At 50.3% G+C, this 16,484-nt stretch overlaps 6 protein-coding genes across 6 annotated transcripts; 4 read left to right on the forward strand and 2 right to left on the reverse strand.

Annotated features, from left to right (window-relative positions):
• Nucleotides 1-9: 9 nt before the first annotated feature.
• Nucleotides 10-1,713, reverse strand: LDX57_012513 (cytochrome P450; the record flags this gene model as incomplete). The annotated part of the gene is made up of 2 exons (XM_046094261.1): nt 10-1,526; nt 1,584-1,713. The coding sequence occupies 2 exons, from the start codon at nt 1,711-1,713 to the stop codon at nt 10-12; spliced, it is 1,647 nt and encodes a 548-aa protein (XP_045950240.1).
• A 307-nt stretch (nt 1,714-2,020) lies between these two features.
• On the forward strand, nt 2,021-3,544 carry LDX57_012514 (uncharacterized protein; the record flags this gene model as incomplete). Its single annotated transcript, XM_046094262.1, has 3 exons — nt 2,021-2,093; nt 2,150-2,310; nt 2,363-3,544. 3 exons carry the CDS (start codon nt 2,021-2,023, stop codon nt 3,542-3,544), a joined length of 1,416 nt encoding a protein of 471 aa, XP_045950241.1.
• A 1,191-nt stretch (nt 3,545-4,735) lies between these two features.
• Nucleotides 4,736-6,917, forward strand: LDX57_012515 (putative 3-hydroxyacyl-CoA dehydrogenase; the record flags this gene model as incomplete). The annotated part of the gene is made up of 2 exons (XM_046094263.1): nt 4,736-5,463; nt 5,545-6,917. 2 exons carry the CDS (start codon nt 4,736-4,738, stop codon nt 6,827-6,829), a joined length of 2,013 nt encoding a protein of 670 aa, XP_045950242.1. The 3' UTR covers nt 6,830-6,917.
• Nucleotides 6,918-8,692: 1,775 nt separating this feature from the next.
• Nucleotides 8,693-10,375, forward strand: LDX57_012516 (CFEM domain-containing protein; the record flags this gene model as incomplete). The annotated part of the gene is made up of 8 exons (XM_046094264.1): nt 8,693-8,797; nt 8,855-8,978; nt 9,030-9,214; nt 9,264-9,300; nt 9,352-9,422; nt 9,474-9,856; nt 9,906-9,973; nt 10,029-10,375. 8 exons carry the CDS (start codon nt 8,693-8,695, stop codon nt 10,373-10,375), a joined length of 1,320 nt encoding a protein of 439 aa, XP_045950243.1.
• A 1,281-nt stretch (nt 10,376-11,656) lies between these two features.
• On the forward strand, nt 11,657-14,056 carry LDX57_012517 (uncharacterized protein; the record flags this gene model as incomplete). The annotated part of the gene is made up of 1 exon (XM_046094265.1): nt 11,657-14,056. The coding sequence occupies exon 1, from the start codon at nt 11,900-11,902 to the stop codon at nt 14,054-14,056; it is 2,157 nt and encodes a 718-aa protein (XP_045950244.1). The 5' UTR covers nt 11,657-11,899.
• A 1,485-nt stretch (nt 14,057-15,541) lies between these two features.
• Nucleotides 15,542-16,408, reverse strand: LDX57_012518 (uncharacterized protein; the record flags this gene model as incomplete). The annotated part of the gene is made up of 4 exons (XM_046094266.1): nt 15,542-15,661; nt 15,738-16,187; nt 16,247-16,288; nt 16,355-16,408. 4 exons carry the CDS (start codon nt 16,406-16,408, stop codon nt 15,542-15,544), a joined length of 666 nt encoding a protein of 221 aa, XP_045950245.1.
• Nucleotides 16,409-16,484: the final 76 nt, after the last annotated feature.

Below are 16,484 nucleotides of genomic sequence, written 5' to 3' on the forward strand. Positions count from 1 at the left end.
ACCCAGCACCTACGCCCGACGCTTAGCCCGGACATAAAAGTTCAACGGCCGAATCAGCTGAAACTCAGGGTCATAGTCGATCGCTTCCAAGCCCTCCCGCACAAACTCGTACCGGCTCACCAGCTCCGACAGCAAGACCTTGACCTCCAGCAAAGCAAAGTTAAACCCGATGCACCCGCGCGGGCCCGTCGCAAACGGGATATACGCACAACGGTGCCGATTCTTGACCTCCTCTGTGCTCCAGCGGTCCGGGTCAAAGCGGAACGGATCCCTCCAGACATTCGGATTCGTGTGGATGGCATACAGCGCCGGCACGATGACACTGTCCGGCGGCAAGCGGTACCCGCCGGGCAAGACGACATCCGTCTTGGTGGTGCGACCGGGCTGAAACGAGGCGTTGTGCAACCGCTGCGTCTCCTTGACGAAGCTGTCCAGGTAGGGCAAGCCGTGCGCCAAGTCTGGGTTCCATTCTGTCTGGTTGCGTTCGCCGTTCGGCCCGACGATTCCATATAAAACTAGCTCCTGGTACAGACGGTCTTGCGTGCCTTCGTACGTGACTAGACAGTATATCAACCAGGACATGAGCGTCGACGTCGTCGTGAACCCGGCCCCCGTGATGATCAGCGTGTTGCTTAGAAGTAGACTCTCGGGAAACCGTTCCCCCTTGTCATCCACCGCGTGCAGGAGGTACTCGACGAAGCAGGACGCTTTCAACGCGGCCTCATTCATCGGGGCATCTGACATGCCCGACCCGGCGACCTGATCCACAGCCTCCTGCAGCAGCGAGTAGACCGTCCGTTGAACCTCACGGAGCCGAGCCGGGTCCCCAAAAGGCAAGTGACGATACCACTCCCCACGGGCCGTGATCTTCTTATTCAACGACAGCAAACTGGCAATATTCGTAACAATCGGATGCAACGAACTATCAACGGACTCGAAGTGTTTGAAATCCTGATCCAGCGCAAACGAGCCAATGGTCTGCGACGCCAACTTCAGCATATACTGGTACACATTCCAAGACTCGTCACGAGCATCCAACTCATCGAAGATCGGCAGTGACTTGCGCACGCAACGCTGCATCAGGCCCGTGTAGTGTCGCACAGCCCGGGGCCCCATCGACGGCGGTAGATACTTGTGCGCGAGTCGCCAGTTCTCGGTTTCTGTGTCTCCGATGAATATAGCGCTGTTGTCCTTGATACCCCAGAGGGGATGCTCCGCGTTGATCTTCTTCGTCATGTATGCGGACTCGATCAGCGTCACGGACGCTACGCGCGGGTCGTCCGTCAGGTAGGTTGTCTTGCCCATGTTCGTGGTTTTGATGACGGGTCCGTATTTGCGGAATAGTCGGTAATGGTTGCCTAGGTGGTCTGGGAAGATCTCATAGAAACTGCCGACGACGGGGAGACCGGTTGGGCCTTGAGGGGATTGGACGGCATTGCCGTCAATGCGAAGGCCGATGGGAGAAGATACGGACGTGATGTCGGGTACGGTGGTGAGGGTTTCGGTTTGGGTGTGGAAGGAAATGCCTGGCTAGTTGTGAGCTGGGATGGTTTCGAATGCGTTCACCTTAGGGAAAAATGTACCGGTTGGTTGCGCAACGTGGAAGACACTCCCAACTGCGCGCTGCAGGTCCTCGAATTTCCAGCTGTCGTCGACGCTCACGGTTTGAGCGGAGGCGATGTCATCGCCAACGAGGTAGAATTGACACTGCATGATGGGTTCTGTGTGTTTGGACTCAACAACAAAATACGAACACAGATTCTATGACTTTTATATCTTATATTTGCTACATCTATCTTGGAAATCGCCATCATCTCCGAGTATCCGACTGTGGACTGGCTCTCCGATGTTGCTCCGTCGAGCTCCGTTGCTGCTCCGTTAGTTCCGTATCTCGCGCGAACTTCGGCCGTGGATGCCGGCCCGGATGAATCGCTTGACGACCAACAATATCCGGGATATAAATAATATCGCACGGTGTCTGCTTTGATGTGCATGCTTGGACTTAATGAACAGGGTCAAAATGCCGTACACTCTTGAGCAGGTCAAAACGCACAACAAGCCAGACGATGTCTGGATCGTGCTGCATAACAAGGGTTTGCATGTCTCAATTCTGTACTTGCGAGGTCACAACTGATTCAATTGTTTTTAGTCTACGATATTACGAAATACCTCGAGGATCATCCGGGCGGAAGTGCTATCCTGCTTGAGGTTGCCGGTACTGATGCTACCGATGCCTTTGAGGAGGTCGGCCACTCCGATGAAGCCCGCGAGCAGCTAGAGCCGTTCTACGTGGGAGATCTCCCGGCTGAGGTACATTCGCAGTCTTTGTGATAACTCCTTGCATTATGTTGACGTGGAACAGGAACAAACTGAGATGATCGAAGTCTATCGTCCCACCTACCAACAAGTCTCCCAGGCCGCCGCCGTGAACGTACACAAACCCTCCTTCTGGACAAAGGTCCTGCGCGCCATCACCAAGCTCGGTCTGACCGGCCTCGTTGGAACCGCGGCCGTGACAATCTACCAACATGACCTCACTCCTCAAGTCCTACAAGTCCTACGCAACTCCACCGGCAACGGCACCAGCTACAACGGATCCTTCTGGACCGGCGCCGGCATTGCCACCATCAGCCAGCTCACGATAACCTGCAGCCTCGGCCTCTGGCTGTCCTCGAAGCTCGACGTCCAGCAAGAATTCACACACTATAAACCCCGTCGCGCAACTCACGCCGCAACCCTCATTCCCCTCCGACGCACCACGCAGACCCCAGCATCCCCTCCCATCCTACACCCCAAAGCCTGGCGCTCTCTCCCCCTTTCCCAGAAGACCGAAATCGCCCCAAACGTATACCGCCTCGTCTTCTCCCTCCCAAACGCAACAGACACCCTCCCCCTCCCAATCGGCCAACACATCGCCGTGCAAGCGCAAATCAACACCCAGGCCATCTCGCGCTCCTACACGCCCATCTCCTCCCCCACCGACGCGGGCCAGTTAACGCTGCTCGTGAAAACCTACCCCAACGGCAAAATGACCTCGCACATGGCCTCGCTCTCTCCAGGCGATTGCCTCTCCTTTCGCGGCCCCAAAGGCGCAATGAAATACACCCGCAACCTCGCCCGCACAATCAACATGATCGCCGGCGGCACCGGTATCACACCGATGTACCAGGTCCTCCGAGCAGCGTGTACCGATCCCCTCGACGGGACGAAAATCAACCTCCTCTATGCGAACAACACCGAGCGGGATATCCTTCTCCGGGAGGAGCTTGATACCCTGGCGCGGTTGTATCCAGATCAACTGAACATCAAGTATGTGCTTAGCCAGCCGGACGAGGATGGAAAGAGCAAATGGACCGGCTATCGCGGCTTCGTGAACGAAGACATGATGAAGAGGGAGTTTTCGGCGCCCGCGAAGGAGAATAGGTTGTTTCTGTGTGGACCGCCGGGGATGATCGAGGCTATGAAGAAGGTATTGGGGGGGTTGGGGTGGACGGTTCCTGGGGGGTTGGTGGCGAGGGGGGAGGATCAGGTTTTTGTTTTTTAGATTCTGTTTGTTAGGCCATTGGAAGATGAATGTGCGAAAGGGGGACTTTGTATAGATTGTATCATACGTGTTGGAATAGAAAAGGGTAGAATAGAGTATATGTTTCGTCGTTATGATAGTTTTGAACTTTAACTAATATAATCAAGATTGATCCATACCCACTCAACCCAACAAAACCAGTCTCGACAACAGAGACTAGAATAGAATTAAATTAAATCAAATTAAATTAATTATTCCATGCCTTGCAAACACATACACCCAGTCAGACACCAACTACCCAGACAACGAACAATTACATTATATCCTTCCAACAAAAGAAACAACCCGGACGATCCAGACTGAACCTGCTTGGAGAGAAGTATATCCGTGGTTTTCAACCAGGCAGGCGGGAAGTTTATGTAGGACGTCATATCCCGCCTATTTCTTCTCCCTTGTTTGAAACTAGTATGCGATGAACTCAAATGTGTTTGGCTCATGACGGTTTGCTGTCTAGATTCTGAATCTACAGTTCTAACTGAGTCGGTGAATTAGGTGGTTAGATATGGGCAAATCGGCACTCATGGTCAATATATCATTCCGCTCCGCTCCGCTCCGGTCTTCCTCCGTGCTGAATCCGAAGCGTCTCCGAGCCTGTCCGAGTGTATGCGAGGTTCCGAAGTCCGAGTCTCTCCGGCGTCTACTGGTGATAATGATACATTTCTGCTAGCTAGTATCAGTATTGGTTAGAAATGATAGGATAGGGTACGGATGATGTCATTCGGATATCGGCATCTGGGTCTTAAGTCTTCTCTATCCTTCTGAACCTGAATATGTGTAAAGCTTTGGACGAAAGGTTGTGGGTAGGTTGTTTGTTTGGTACTTCCGATGTCTCCGTATCCAAAAGGCAGGTTTTGGGTCGGTAGGGGTGAGTATAAATAGTACTAGAAGGACCCTGGTTGCTGTGTTTTGAAGGTTCGTCTTGTTTGACAAGCTTGTTTTCTCTTCTATTTTCAACTTTTATCGCTATACATGGATATTATATATAGCTGTTTTGCTTGACATTGTCTCATTATTTCTTTCCTCTTTTTTACTGTGGACATTATTCGGTCATTGGCTTTAGATATTATACTACATCTCTGCTTCATCTATACTTACTCATATCTTTATATCGCAACACCTGAACATCCATCCCTCGAAGACCAAAACCCTACGATGAAACCAACAACTACTCCCCGGCCCATCACTGTCCTCGGTGCAGGCGTGCTGGGCCGTCGCATCGCCGCCGTCTTCCTTGCTGCTGGATATACTGTCCATACCTACGATCCGTCTGCGGAGTCTGTACTCGCCGCGACGGAGTATATCGAGACTCATATCGAGGAGTTCGTGGCGCTTGTTCCGTCGATTGCGGACAAGATGAATACAGATGTGGGTTCGGATTCAAGTTCGGATTCCAGTACGCTTAAAGGAGCGAATGGGCATACGTTTACATGTACTCATACGTATACGAATGGGGCCGTCAACGAGAACGGGACTGTCAATGGAAATGGAAATGGTACAACCAAGACACAGCCGAAACCAGGCCAGCACGATACCTTCACGGATCTCCGCGCCGCAGTGACAGACGCATGGCTGGTCATCGAAGCGGTTCCGGAGGTACTCGACCTCAAAACGAAGCTCTTCGGGGAGGTGGACGACTGCGCGCCTTCGGACTGCATGATTGTCTCCAATAGCAGCTCGTACAAGTCGCGGCTGATGCTGGGGAAAGTGAGTGATGAACGCAAGAAACGGGTCGCAAACATGCATTTCACGATGCCCCCGGACATCCGGACGGTGGAGTTGATGACATGCGGAAAGACTGAGATGGGGATGTTGGAGATGCTGAAGGAGGTGTTGAGCGGGTGTGGCATGTTGCCCGTGATTGTGGGAAGGGAATGTACTGGGTGGGTTTCTCTTTTCCTCCTATTTGGTCTAATCGAGGGCCCATCTCAATGAGTCACGGCGACAATGCTAATGCTTATCAGATTCGTCTTCAATCGCCTCTGGGCAGCCATCAAGCGCGAAATCCTGACCATTCTCGCTGACCAGGTCAGCACTCCCGCCGAGATCGATATGCTCTGGGATAACATGTTCACAAAACCTCAAAGTCTGCCTTGTCGATTGATGGATCTGATAGGGTTGGATACGGTAGCTTTCATCGAGGACAACTACATCCAGGAGCGCGGACTGGACAGTCGGCCTGTGGACTGGTTGAGAGAGAAGTATATCGACTCGGGACGGTTGGGCCTGAAGAGCCAGGAGGGAGGGTTGTATCCTCCTACTGACCCTCCTTCCTCAGTCGAGGTCGAGAAGAAGTCGAACGGAATTAAATCTAATAGCGCTCAAGCCAACGGAGCCGACCAAGAAACTGTATACGTCCTCGATGTCGGCCTCGGCGCCAATAATGAGCTCTCCACCTTCAACTCCGCCGGAAAAATCCTGCGATACTCGCCTGCTACGGGAAAGAGGGTCCCGATTGTGCAGGGTCAATCCCTACCCGATGGGATCGACATCTCGCGGAAGGCGGACCGAATCTTCTGGACAAGTATGGGCCGCGCCACACACACCTGCGACGGAGCGGTGTATTCTGCCAACCTGGACGGAACGGATATCAAGACTCTGCTTCCGCCAGGGAGCGTGCACACACCCAAACAGCTCGTGGTAGAGGAGAGCACGGAGATGCTGTACTTCTGCGACCGCGAGGGCATGGGCGTGCACCGCGTGCGCTTCGACGGAACTGCCCACGAGACCCTGATCCAGACGGGACCCACGACAAAGAAGAACCCCGACGAACCAGTCGACATGACCCGCTGGTGCGTTGGAATTGCCGTCGATATCACTCGCGGTTACATATACTGGACGCAAAAGGGCCCGAGTAAAGGAGGTCAGGGGCGGATCTTTCGAGCGCGAGTGGAGATTCCCGCGGGCCAGACGGCGGAGTCACGTTCTGACATCGAATTATTGCTGTCGGGTCTGCCCGATCCGATTGATTTAGAATTGGATGTACGCACGCAGATCCTGTATTGGACGGATCGGGGAGAACATCCTGTCGGGTGCTCTTTGAATCAGGTGGATGTGAGTGGGAAGGTTGACCCGGCAGATCGCGTGATCCTAGCAAGACATTTCAACGAACCCATTGGGTTGAAACTGGCAGGTCAAGACCGAGTGTACGTGGCAGACCTCGGGGGACGGTTTTATTGCGTGGAGAAAGGGAAGAAGAGGGTGATGTGGGAGGACGAGGGGAGCTATACGGGGATAGCGATTTATTGATTTGTGCGGGGGGGAGGCATATGACGGGTAAATCAATAGTCAATAAACTGACAGACGAACGGACGAATGGAAGTTGAATGAACAGAATGCCAATGGAAGAAGGGTTGATGCGGTGACCATCGAGGATGTACTTTTTGCCTTGGGGTCTTTGTCGACCAGTCACATGTCCTGAGCCTGAGGCACCGAAAGGGGAATCCCGTAGAATTCTCTCTCCCTTCTTTTTCCCTTCTTCATCCCCTGCCATCATCCCCCGTCCCTGCAGAAGGATGCATCATGCAGTGCAGCTCCCACGAGCATGCCAAGTTCCAATTATCTATCACATTACATCATGAATTTACTATATCCCAACCTCTCCTCCTTTTCCTAGTGTCCTAGTCTCGACTGAGTCAACTCACAACAACCCAACTTGCTCAGTGCTCTCTCACTTATTACCAATCCACTTCCCGGTACCCAATCATGCCGATCAACCTGACAAGTGGACGCAACCTCACCGGAAGGCTTCCACAGCAACCCGGACTCCTGGAATTGACCAACTCAGGCTAGAGAATTACTGCAGCAAGTTAGCGATCTTCCTGCTAGGAAAGAAGCCGAGGAGAAAGGGCCAAGCAGCACTAACAAAACCTCGAGACAGGAGCGGCGGAGACCGTGGCAGGTGGATCCTGCCGCCAGTTTAGAGCGACGTTAGGACCAGGTAGACGAAGGTCTCCACTACTCCTGGCAATAAGAATTTTTGCCTCTAGAGAGCTGGCGCCTCCTTTTTGCCCGCAGGGATGGAAATTTGCCAATTTGGTTGGAACTTTTGTTTCCTTAAATCCTGAGGGATCAATGTTATTGTTCCTGACCGTCAGGGTCTTGGCGTGAGGGTGATGGTACGTGTGCATCGCCCATCATACCCTTAGTGAAGCTTTCTAATAATAGTTTAGCGAGATAAACTCGTCGGTAGTTCAGGTGCCGAAGGACAATCCCAATTCTAAATTCCCATGGTCTTTTCCCCATGCCCGTTAGCTTTTCAATTTATTTTTTCTAAAAACAATCGGGGAGTCCATTGTCAATCACCGGTAGTGTCAGGATCAACATGGTGCGGCTGTTGCCAAACAGCGATCCTTTCCCGCTTGCTCTAGTTTACCATAATTTCATTATGGTGCTCTGCCTTGGTCACGACGTCAGTGCGAATAATATTTGGTTCGTTGTGGGTCCCAGGAGATTACCTGACCCATTGTTCCCCTAGTCCTCCCCGTCCGCTCAGAGTTAACGACTTAGTCAATGGTGGCTTGCATTGGGTGGTTCAGGTTGGCGTCTGTCAGATGCAGTCTGTCAGGCAATAGTGCGAGACAAGCGGTCCCCGAGTAACGCAAGCAGACAATGAGTCTATTCAAGGGGATCTCTCAACCGAGACCGGAGCACCAGGGGGCCCCTAATTCTCATGTTCAGAGTACAGAGTAATCAACCAGATCAACCTCCCAATTGATAACTGACAAGGCTGGTCTGGATACGAAGCGATCAACCCCGATCAATGGGCACTAGCCCATCACTTTCCACATTAGTCCGCGGCACGGTCTGGAAGCCGAGTTGGCGTCGCTCATCTTCCCTCCACAGTAAGGAGGCCGACGCGAATCAAGTCTGGCTGTTCTCCTACTCATGGCAAAACAATCCCCGGCCAGTCAGAACTCACCTTCGTATAAATTCTCCGGAGTCGAGGCCCCCATCGCGTAATGGGGGGGGGATTTAGTTTATTTGAATTTTTTTCCCTCTTCTTGGGAACGTTTGATTCTTTATCCGACGGTTCCCCCTTCCCCCCGGTAGGAAACTTTTGGAACCCTTGAAAGTTGAAACCCTTGGGGTATACCAAAATTCCAGTCAATCATGCGATTCCAACGGGGGCTATTACTTTATGGATTCCTTCTAATTACTCTGGTGGTCTGTTCGGCCGCCAAAGACCCCGATCTTTATTCCTTTCCTCAGTGCGCGGTATGTTTCCGTCCCATCGTGTGATGGTTAATATATTTCTAACCTTAGCAAATGTAGCTGTCCTGTGGAGAGCAAGTAAATTGCGCGCCGGACGATACAAGATGTGCCTGTTCAGATCGGGTATTCGAGGGATCGTTAGGAACATGCTTTACATCGAATTGTACCATTAAGGAGCAGTTTGGTAGGTTTTCTTCTTCAACTGCATGGAACAAACTGAGGCTCATTAATCCAGTTACCAAACGACTTCGTGCCCAAGAATGCGGCTTTTCGGAACATAAGGGTCGACCTGCCATAGATCCGGCGACCCTGGTGCCGCTCATTCTCTCCTCACTTCTCTTTATCTGCCGTATATTCGCTAAGATTATCCATCTTGGTGGAGGTTGGGGATGGGACGACACCACCATTACCATTTCCTATGTGCGTCTTGCTGTCAATGCTGCTCGCTATCTGGGCTAATGGTTTCTAGGCTTTGGCGTTGGAGTTGTTCATTGTCAACATCTACAGTAAGTCTCGGCCCCCAAATTTTATTTGGCATCCGCACTAATCAACCCCAGTGATCCATCATGGCTTCGGCTCGAACATGTGGGACATCATTCCTTTCAGCAACATTACTATGGTTTATAAGGTGATTCTTTCTCTAGACAGGTTGCCACAACGCATTCTAATATTTCAATAGCTCTTCTACGCCTTCGTTCTCAGCTACAAAGTTCAAATCTCTCTCGCCAAAATATCCGTCTGTCTATTCCTGCTGCGAATCTTCCAATCGGCCGTCTTCCGTCACGTCACGTACGTCGTCATCGGTTTGAATGCTGCCATCGCTTTGTCCTGGGTGATGAGCGACTCGCTGCAATGTATGCCCGTGCATATGGCCTGGACGGGCTGGGCGGGTGAGGAAGAGGGGAAATGCATCGACTTCATCACGGCGACGTTGACCAACGCACTGGTGAACATTTTTGTGGATTTCGCCATGGTTGCTGCACCTGTGTATGAGATCACGAAGTTGCAGTTGTCCAAGAAGAAGAAGATTGGAGTGGGACTGATGTTTGCGATGGGATTGCTGTAAGTCCTTTTGTCCATGCTTGAAGGGTTTCATCTAACTAAGAAACAGGTTAACCATTGTGGCAATCATCCGAGTCATCGTCTTCTGGAACAACCGCTGGTCCGACAACCAGACCGGTACTGTCACCCTTCCTCCCTGACCCTAAGAGCACCACACTAACAGTACCAATAGCGCAACTTCAACCCATCGTCCACTGGTCCGTCATCGAAGTCCAGATCGCCGTTCTCTGCGCCTGTCTCCCCGCTACCCGCGCTCTTGTCGGCCACTTCATGCCTGACCTCGTCAGCGTGTACGGCAAGAAATCGTACGCCACGCACGGCGCCCCGCTGAGCAGTAACGCATACCCCCCCGCTTCAAACGCAAAGGGCGAGATCGCCAAAACGATGACATACTCGGTGAACTATACATCGAGGGCGCAGCGCGACGACTCGGGGAGCTCAGTCGAGCTGGTCGAGGTTGACCAGGAGAATTTGGAAGGGGGAAGGGTGAACGGAAGAAGCGGAGGGAGTCGAGTGTAAGGACTCTACTCCTCTGACTTGGGCATTTCTTTTGTATTTTATTCTGGGTTGGTTTCTATTTCTTGTACATTACGGTATACCTTCTGGGGTGGTTATCTCATTTTTCCTTTGTTGACTCATTTGCGTGGGTGGGTGTCGTTTTATACCTATTGCTTCTATCTGCATATTTAATCCTATATAGACCTATATATCACATGATCACGAATTGATACATGAAATCAAGTCTGGGAAAAGCCAACTAACAGATTTAAGGGAAACACGATGCATTGTCTGAATATCAACTGGGGAGACGTCTTCTAATCAATGAAGAGACAGATCATCCCTCAGACCCAGGTAGAATTTTCACTTTGGGATAATATCTGCTTGAGCTCAATACTCGACAACACCTCTCAAATACCTTACTTAACGTATAGAAATACTCCCGTCAGATGAACCCAACATCCAGTCCTAGTACCTAGAATAAGAAGAAACTAACTATAGCCGAGCTCTTTCTCTCATATGCTGTACGGTTAGGTAGACACATTTAAAGTAAACAGACCCATTCACCAATTGCCTAACGCCTATTATGAGCATCAACAAAAAGGCAGACATGCACCATCCCACTAGCCCGAAAAATTATTCAAAGAACCGAATTAGCCTAAACTTTAGCAGAATACGAATACCCAGCATCAGGGAGATGAAAGATCCACAGCACTACGGGTCTTCTGGAATTGCACTATGCCCAACTTACCTAGGGGGTCGGCACTTAATGCTTGGCGGGAAATCAATTACCAGGGTAGTCACTAGTTGGAGGGGTCTAATTTAGCCAGGGAAAAAAAGCAAATATGCTCCATGGTTTTTGGGTTTAGGGAGTTGGTTTTTCCAGGGGAAAGGAGCGATGAAGGGTTTGGTTTGGTTTATGCAGACTTTATGAATTGGTTGTCTTGATATAGGCAGGTCCTAGGTATAGTATTGGATGAGTATAGGGAAATGAGATCGATGGTATTGATGTCTGTCGGACATGTTTCAGGATAGAAGTTCGCTAGCTGTGTGCAGACTTTTAAGGAGTATGAAGGCTTATAGCATTGTCAAGATTGGATATTCAAAATGGTGACTGTACAAAATCCCGTTAGGGGATTCGAACGTATTGGACTACCACACACATAAACATCCTGGTTCTTTGTAGAAAATGAGTATATGGGTGATTACCGTTCGTAAGTATAGACTACATGATTACGAAAAAAGCCTCAACAAAGATAGTTAAGCACAATGCTTTGTTCAGCCTACCAATATCTCGGGAAGGCATCTATAGGGATCTGTCGGTATCAGAGCGGGTGTTTCAAGGAACTGTTCCATTGCTATTTACTATATAAAGCCACGAGAATAAGAACAGATAGAATATCACCATCATCTTCTTCTCTACCTAGTTCGATATCGAGCGAACGTCCGAAGCAGAAGATAGTCCAACTTTCAAGTTCATCCAACGCCAAGGGAAATAGACCGTCACGCTATTTACCACCACGGGCGACTCTATCGTTAGTAAAAATGGCGGGTGAGTTTGAGAAAAAGCAAGTTTCGTCTCTTGTGGCACTCCCCAATGAGATTCTATATCAGGTTGCTAACTATCTAGAGTATGCTGATGACGCCAGTGCGTTGTCACGAAGCTGCCGTTTTCTCTATTCGCTCGTCAATCCAACCCTGATTGCACGCTACGCCAAGAGTCACCAGAAACAAGCCATTCAATGCGCCCTCGAAAAGGGCGACCATATCCTCCTGCAACGACTCCTTGAAGCAGGGGTGAAACTTGGCCGCGACGTGCGCAAGGAAATGTTCACCAATGCTGCCGAGCGCGGATACACGGAGCTGCTCCGATTTTTGCAAGATGCTAACCTCGGGGGTGATCCTAGAGAGACAAGAGAGTACAATTTGCCGTTTGTATCTGCCGTTCTACATGAGCGCTGGGAGACAGCGAGGTTTCTCGTATCTCGCGGGGCAGATCCCAATTATATTGTCCCCTGGGGATGGGAGCCCAGCACCCTCAATGCCATGGCGCGGAGAGGGTGTCTGGATGGTGTGCGCTTCCTAGTTGAGGAAGGGGTGTCGTCCCTAGAAGTTCCTTGGAGGGGCCGGACTCCGCTTATGAATGCCGCTCGTTGTGGGAGCTTGGATGTTGTGAAATATCTCATCGCAGCTGGGGCAAAGCACAGGACGAAGGATGAATATGGCCGAACTGCTATATTTCATGCGGCGCATAAGAATCATGAGGACATTATGTTGTTCCTGATAGGTTTAGAGAAAGGCGCTGACATCTTTGAGGCTGATTCTGATATGGAGGCTTTAGTTTATGCAGCGAATTCCAAGAAAGGCATCGGTGCTGCCAAATTGTTGCTCGACAGGGTCAATATTGAGGCAAAACTTGCATATCGATATACACGTCACCATGGACCTGCCCTCTTGTCTGCTAGTGCAATGGTAGGCTGCGAGCCGACTGTTCAACTCTTGCTGAATGAGGGCTGTGATCCCTTGGAGCACCGGTGCTATGCTGTAAATTGTTTGCGTCAGGAGCTCCACGACCCCTTGGGGCAGGCAACCGCGAAGGGTCATGGAAATATTGTCCGACGATTCTTGCGCTTTATACAGGTTCACAACCCGTCGATGCTTGAAAGATCTCGCGCGCGTGTGATTATCTCGGCGTCCCGGGCCAACCAGGTGCAGCTCTTGCGAGAAATCCTGGACGGCAAGATAACGCGGAAGTGGAATCTGGGCAAGACTCTAGACGACGCTCTAGTGTGGGCTTCGTATGCTACGTCGCACAAGGAAGCAATTCTTCTGCTGATTGAGCGGGGCGCGACTATGGGAAAGGACAAGCAGCGCGACTTCGAGATACTCTGCCGTGTTGCAGCACAGGGTAGTCCAGAAGTCGTGCGATTGCTCCTCAACAAAACCGGCTTCATGCCAATGTCGCAGCTCCATGGTCATAGTCTATCGTCGGTGGATGGCCGATTCACATATGTCTATGAGAACGCACTGTTCGGGTTGGTTTCTCACCCCAGCAGCGATGCGAAGATAGAGAGGATCCGACCTCTTCTAGAGTCGAACTATGGCGGCTCTCCCCCTAGTGACCAGAGCCTCCGAGCAGCTCTAGGAATGGCAGTCTATAACGGCCATGTGGATATCGTCAAATACTTTCTCGACCGCGGTTTTGATGCCAATTTGCTGGTCCCGGTCTTTCCGGGTGCCGAATATAAGAGATTACTCGCTATAGCCGCTGGAGGCAAAACCCCTCGGGCGAACGAGATGACCAGTTTTCTCCTGACGTCTGGTGCCGACGTGGAAGCCAGAGGCGGCCTTGATGGTGCAACGGCATTAAAGTATGCCGTACGGTGCCCCAACTACGACACTGTCAAGATCCTGCTCAACCACGGCGCCAACCCCCTTGCTACATGCGATCACTACGATAAACTTACAGGCGGCCCGACGCCTCTGCATGACGCTTTATACTGGCGCTGGAATGAGATGCTGCCCATTCTTCTGAAAGCAGTTGAAGAGAAAGGGCTGCAATGGGATATCAAGAGTTCTCTAAATGACCTCAAAGCTCAAAATGGGCATCATCTTCATCAGTATGGAAGTGATCTGTTTGTGTGGGCAGTAGTGAAGCAACTGACGCAGCATCAATGTCGAATGACTCATCCATGTCCATAGACATGGACTCTGAGCTGGGATTATCAGGTCATTCTGAAATAGGTTCTTAGACTAGCGTCTCTTATCATTAATTTCTTTTCTTTCTTAGCGTTTACTTGTAGTTACGGGTCCATCACCCACAGTAGATCCCTAAGCACCATTGATGGCTGGATTCATACTCCGTACGGAGCTGCTAGTATGCCAGACATGGGCTCAACTATCTTTTTAACACAATATTTTTTTTCTTTCCATTTCCCTTTGAAAGCGGGAGCAACTGTGGCGTATATGTCGGAAACCCAGGCATTCGGGTATTTTGCAACCAAATGATCGATTGAATGAATGATTGATGAAGATCCAACCAGGAAAAAGCATGCTCTAGTTATTGATACTGTTTGCTAACTTTGTGAAATATCGTCTTTTCATTGTAACGTCTTTTGATTAAAGATACTAGAGTCATATCCGATCGAGCTTATTTGAGACCCAAACCCCTTATCCCCTTGTACTTGTATGGACCTACTCAAACTAGCCTTGCGCTTACTGCTTAAGTTACTTCTTCTAGCCCTCGGATGTGAAGAGACTCTTGTCATGCGTCTTGCAGCTCTAACTTACCGCTCGTAGTTTCAATGTATGTGCGATTTGCTGTTAGTGTGTTTCAGAGCTATGCTGAGCTTGTTTAGTGTAATTGAGCTTAAAACTTACTCTAGTGTATATATTTTAACCGGTCATGTAGAATTGTTGGTCGTTTGTCCTCTGATAGTTTATAGTTGCTTAGATTCCAATAGATTTTTCTTTAACAACTGGGGTAGGTAGATTTTGTCTCGCGTAGTGATATAGTTGCTATGATCTGTATAAGAGCAAGAGGAATTTGGTAGAATTAAGTTTACTTGTATAGCTTAAGTCCCGTTCAAAGACGATTGAATCGAACCTTTTGGTGACTAAAAAGGCCCCGGACTTATGACGTGTTAGAGTCCTAGGTGTCTAAGAGTATGATGATACATGATCATTGCTGGAGATCTAACAAGGCGGAAGACCATAAATAGAACTTGCCTGACTAATTTCATGAATTTTTCTTTAACTGCAACGTCTGACATCTTCTGACTGACCGGGAACTTCTATAAGATAGGAGACGTGTATGTCTGAGGTGCAACATGCCAAGTCACATATACCCATTTTCTTCAACAACGACCTTCATGGCCCGCAGGGATCGAAATCCAATCTTTTGGTAATCGCGATAGCTATACTCTGCCTCTAATTACAACAATTACTCGTGACGCTTATTTCCACAAAAGGGCGGCCATTATGTACGTCCGCGGTGGCTGCAACACATAGTGACAATATGAAGTCAAGTAGCTGCAGTATATGATTCATCTTGGTTTATTTCTCATGCTAAATAATGGAAACTGCTGACTCGAGCCCAGATGTGTGGTGTACTCTCAACACTACCTTTCTAGGTTTCTAAGTCTCATGACAGATTATTCAGACACTCTTGTCTAACCTGTAGTCTGTTCACTCGCGACGCTTGATGAAGGTGTATACAAACCGAGCCAGCTCGGACTTGCCATCCTTCGACACCACCACGCGACGAGTATAGTACCGTTCTCCGTTGACGTTCTCGAAACCCCAAATCTATAGAAATCATCAGCATCCACCCTATCCCACCCTCACAGCCACGGTACACAGGGAAAGAGGTGGGGGGAAATACCTGTTCGGCCGTCCATCCATTATCCAAATTGTTCACGAAGCTCTGCAACCACAGACCCTCTCCCTCACCGTACTCCTCGCCCTCGGCATCGACCAGGAACCCCTCGGTAGCAGAGCCATCGGCCAAGACCTCTCCCCGCAGGAACTTCTTCACCGTCTCGTCGTCCGTCTTGGTCTGGATATCCACGTTCGGCCGCACCTTGCCATCCTCTCCCTTGACGCCGCGGAGCAGCCGCGACTGGCCCTCAACTCGACCGAAGATGTGGTCCTCGTGCTCGCGCTTGGTCCAGTCCGTGGTGCGGTGCTCGCTGGTGCCCTTGATGCCGCCGGTGACGACCTGGTCGATGTCGACGTGGAGAAGCTTGGGGTCGGTGGAGTCGGCGTGGGAGTGTATTTGGAGCGTGATGGTGGCCATGTTCAGGGCTTTGCGGAGCATCCAGCCCATTCCTTGCTGTGGGGTGATGTTAGTGGGGTGGATGGTGACTAGGAGGGGTGGTGGTAGGAGGGTACCAAGGCGAGGAGCGGCTCTGTCGGATCAGAGACATTTTTGTCCTAAAAGATCAAAAATAACATGGTTAGCTTCGGGTAGAGATTAAGGTGGTATGGAGATATACGCACCATCGTCCATTCTCCACTGAGGTTCTTGATGGTGATATCTGCGGGGGCGGCCATGATGAAATGAGGGGTAGGGAAGTAGGGACTGATAATGGACAAAGGATTTGAAAGAAGTCAATTGAAGGAAGTCTAT

The sequence above is a fragment of the Aspergillus melleus genome, assembly GCF_016097325.1.
Source record: "Aspergillus melleus strain CBS 546.65 chromosome Unknown contig8, whole genome shotgun sequence".
In the NCBI taxonomy this organism is placed as follows: domain Eukaryota; kingdom Fungi; phylum Ascomycota; class Eurotiomycetes; order Eurotiales; family Aspergillaceae; genus Aspergillus; species Aspergillus melleus.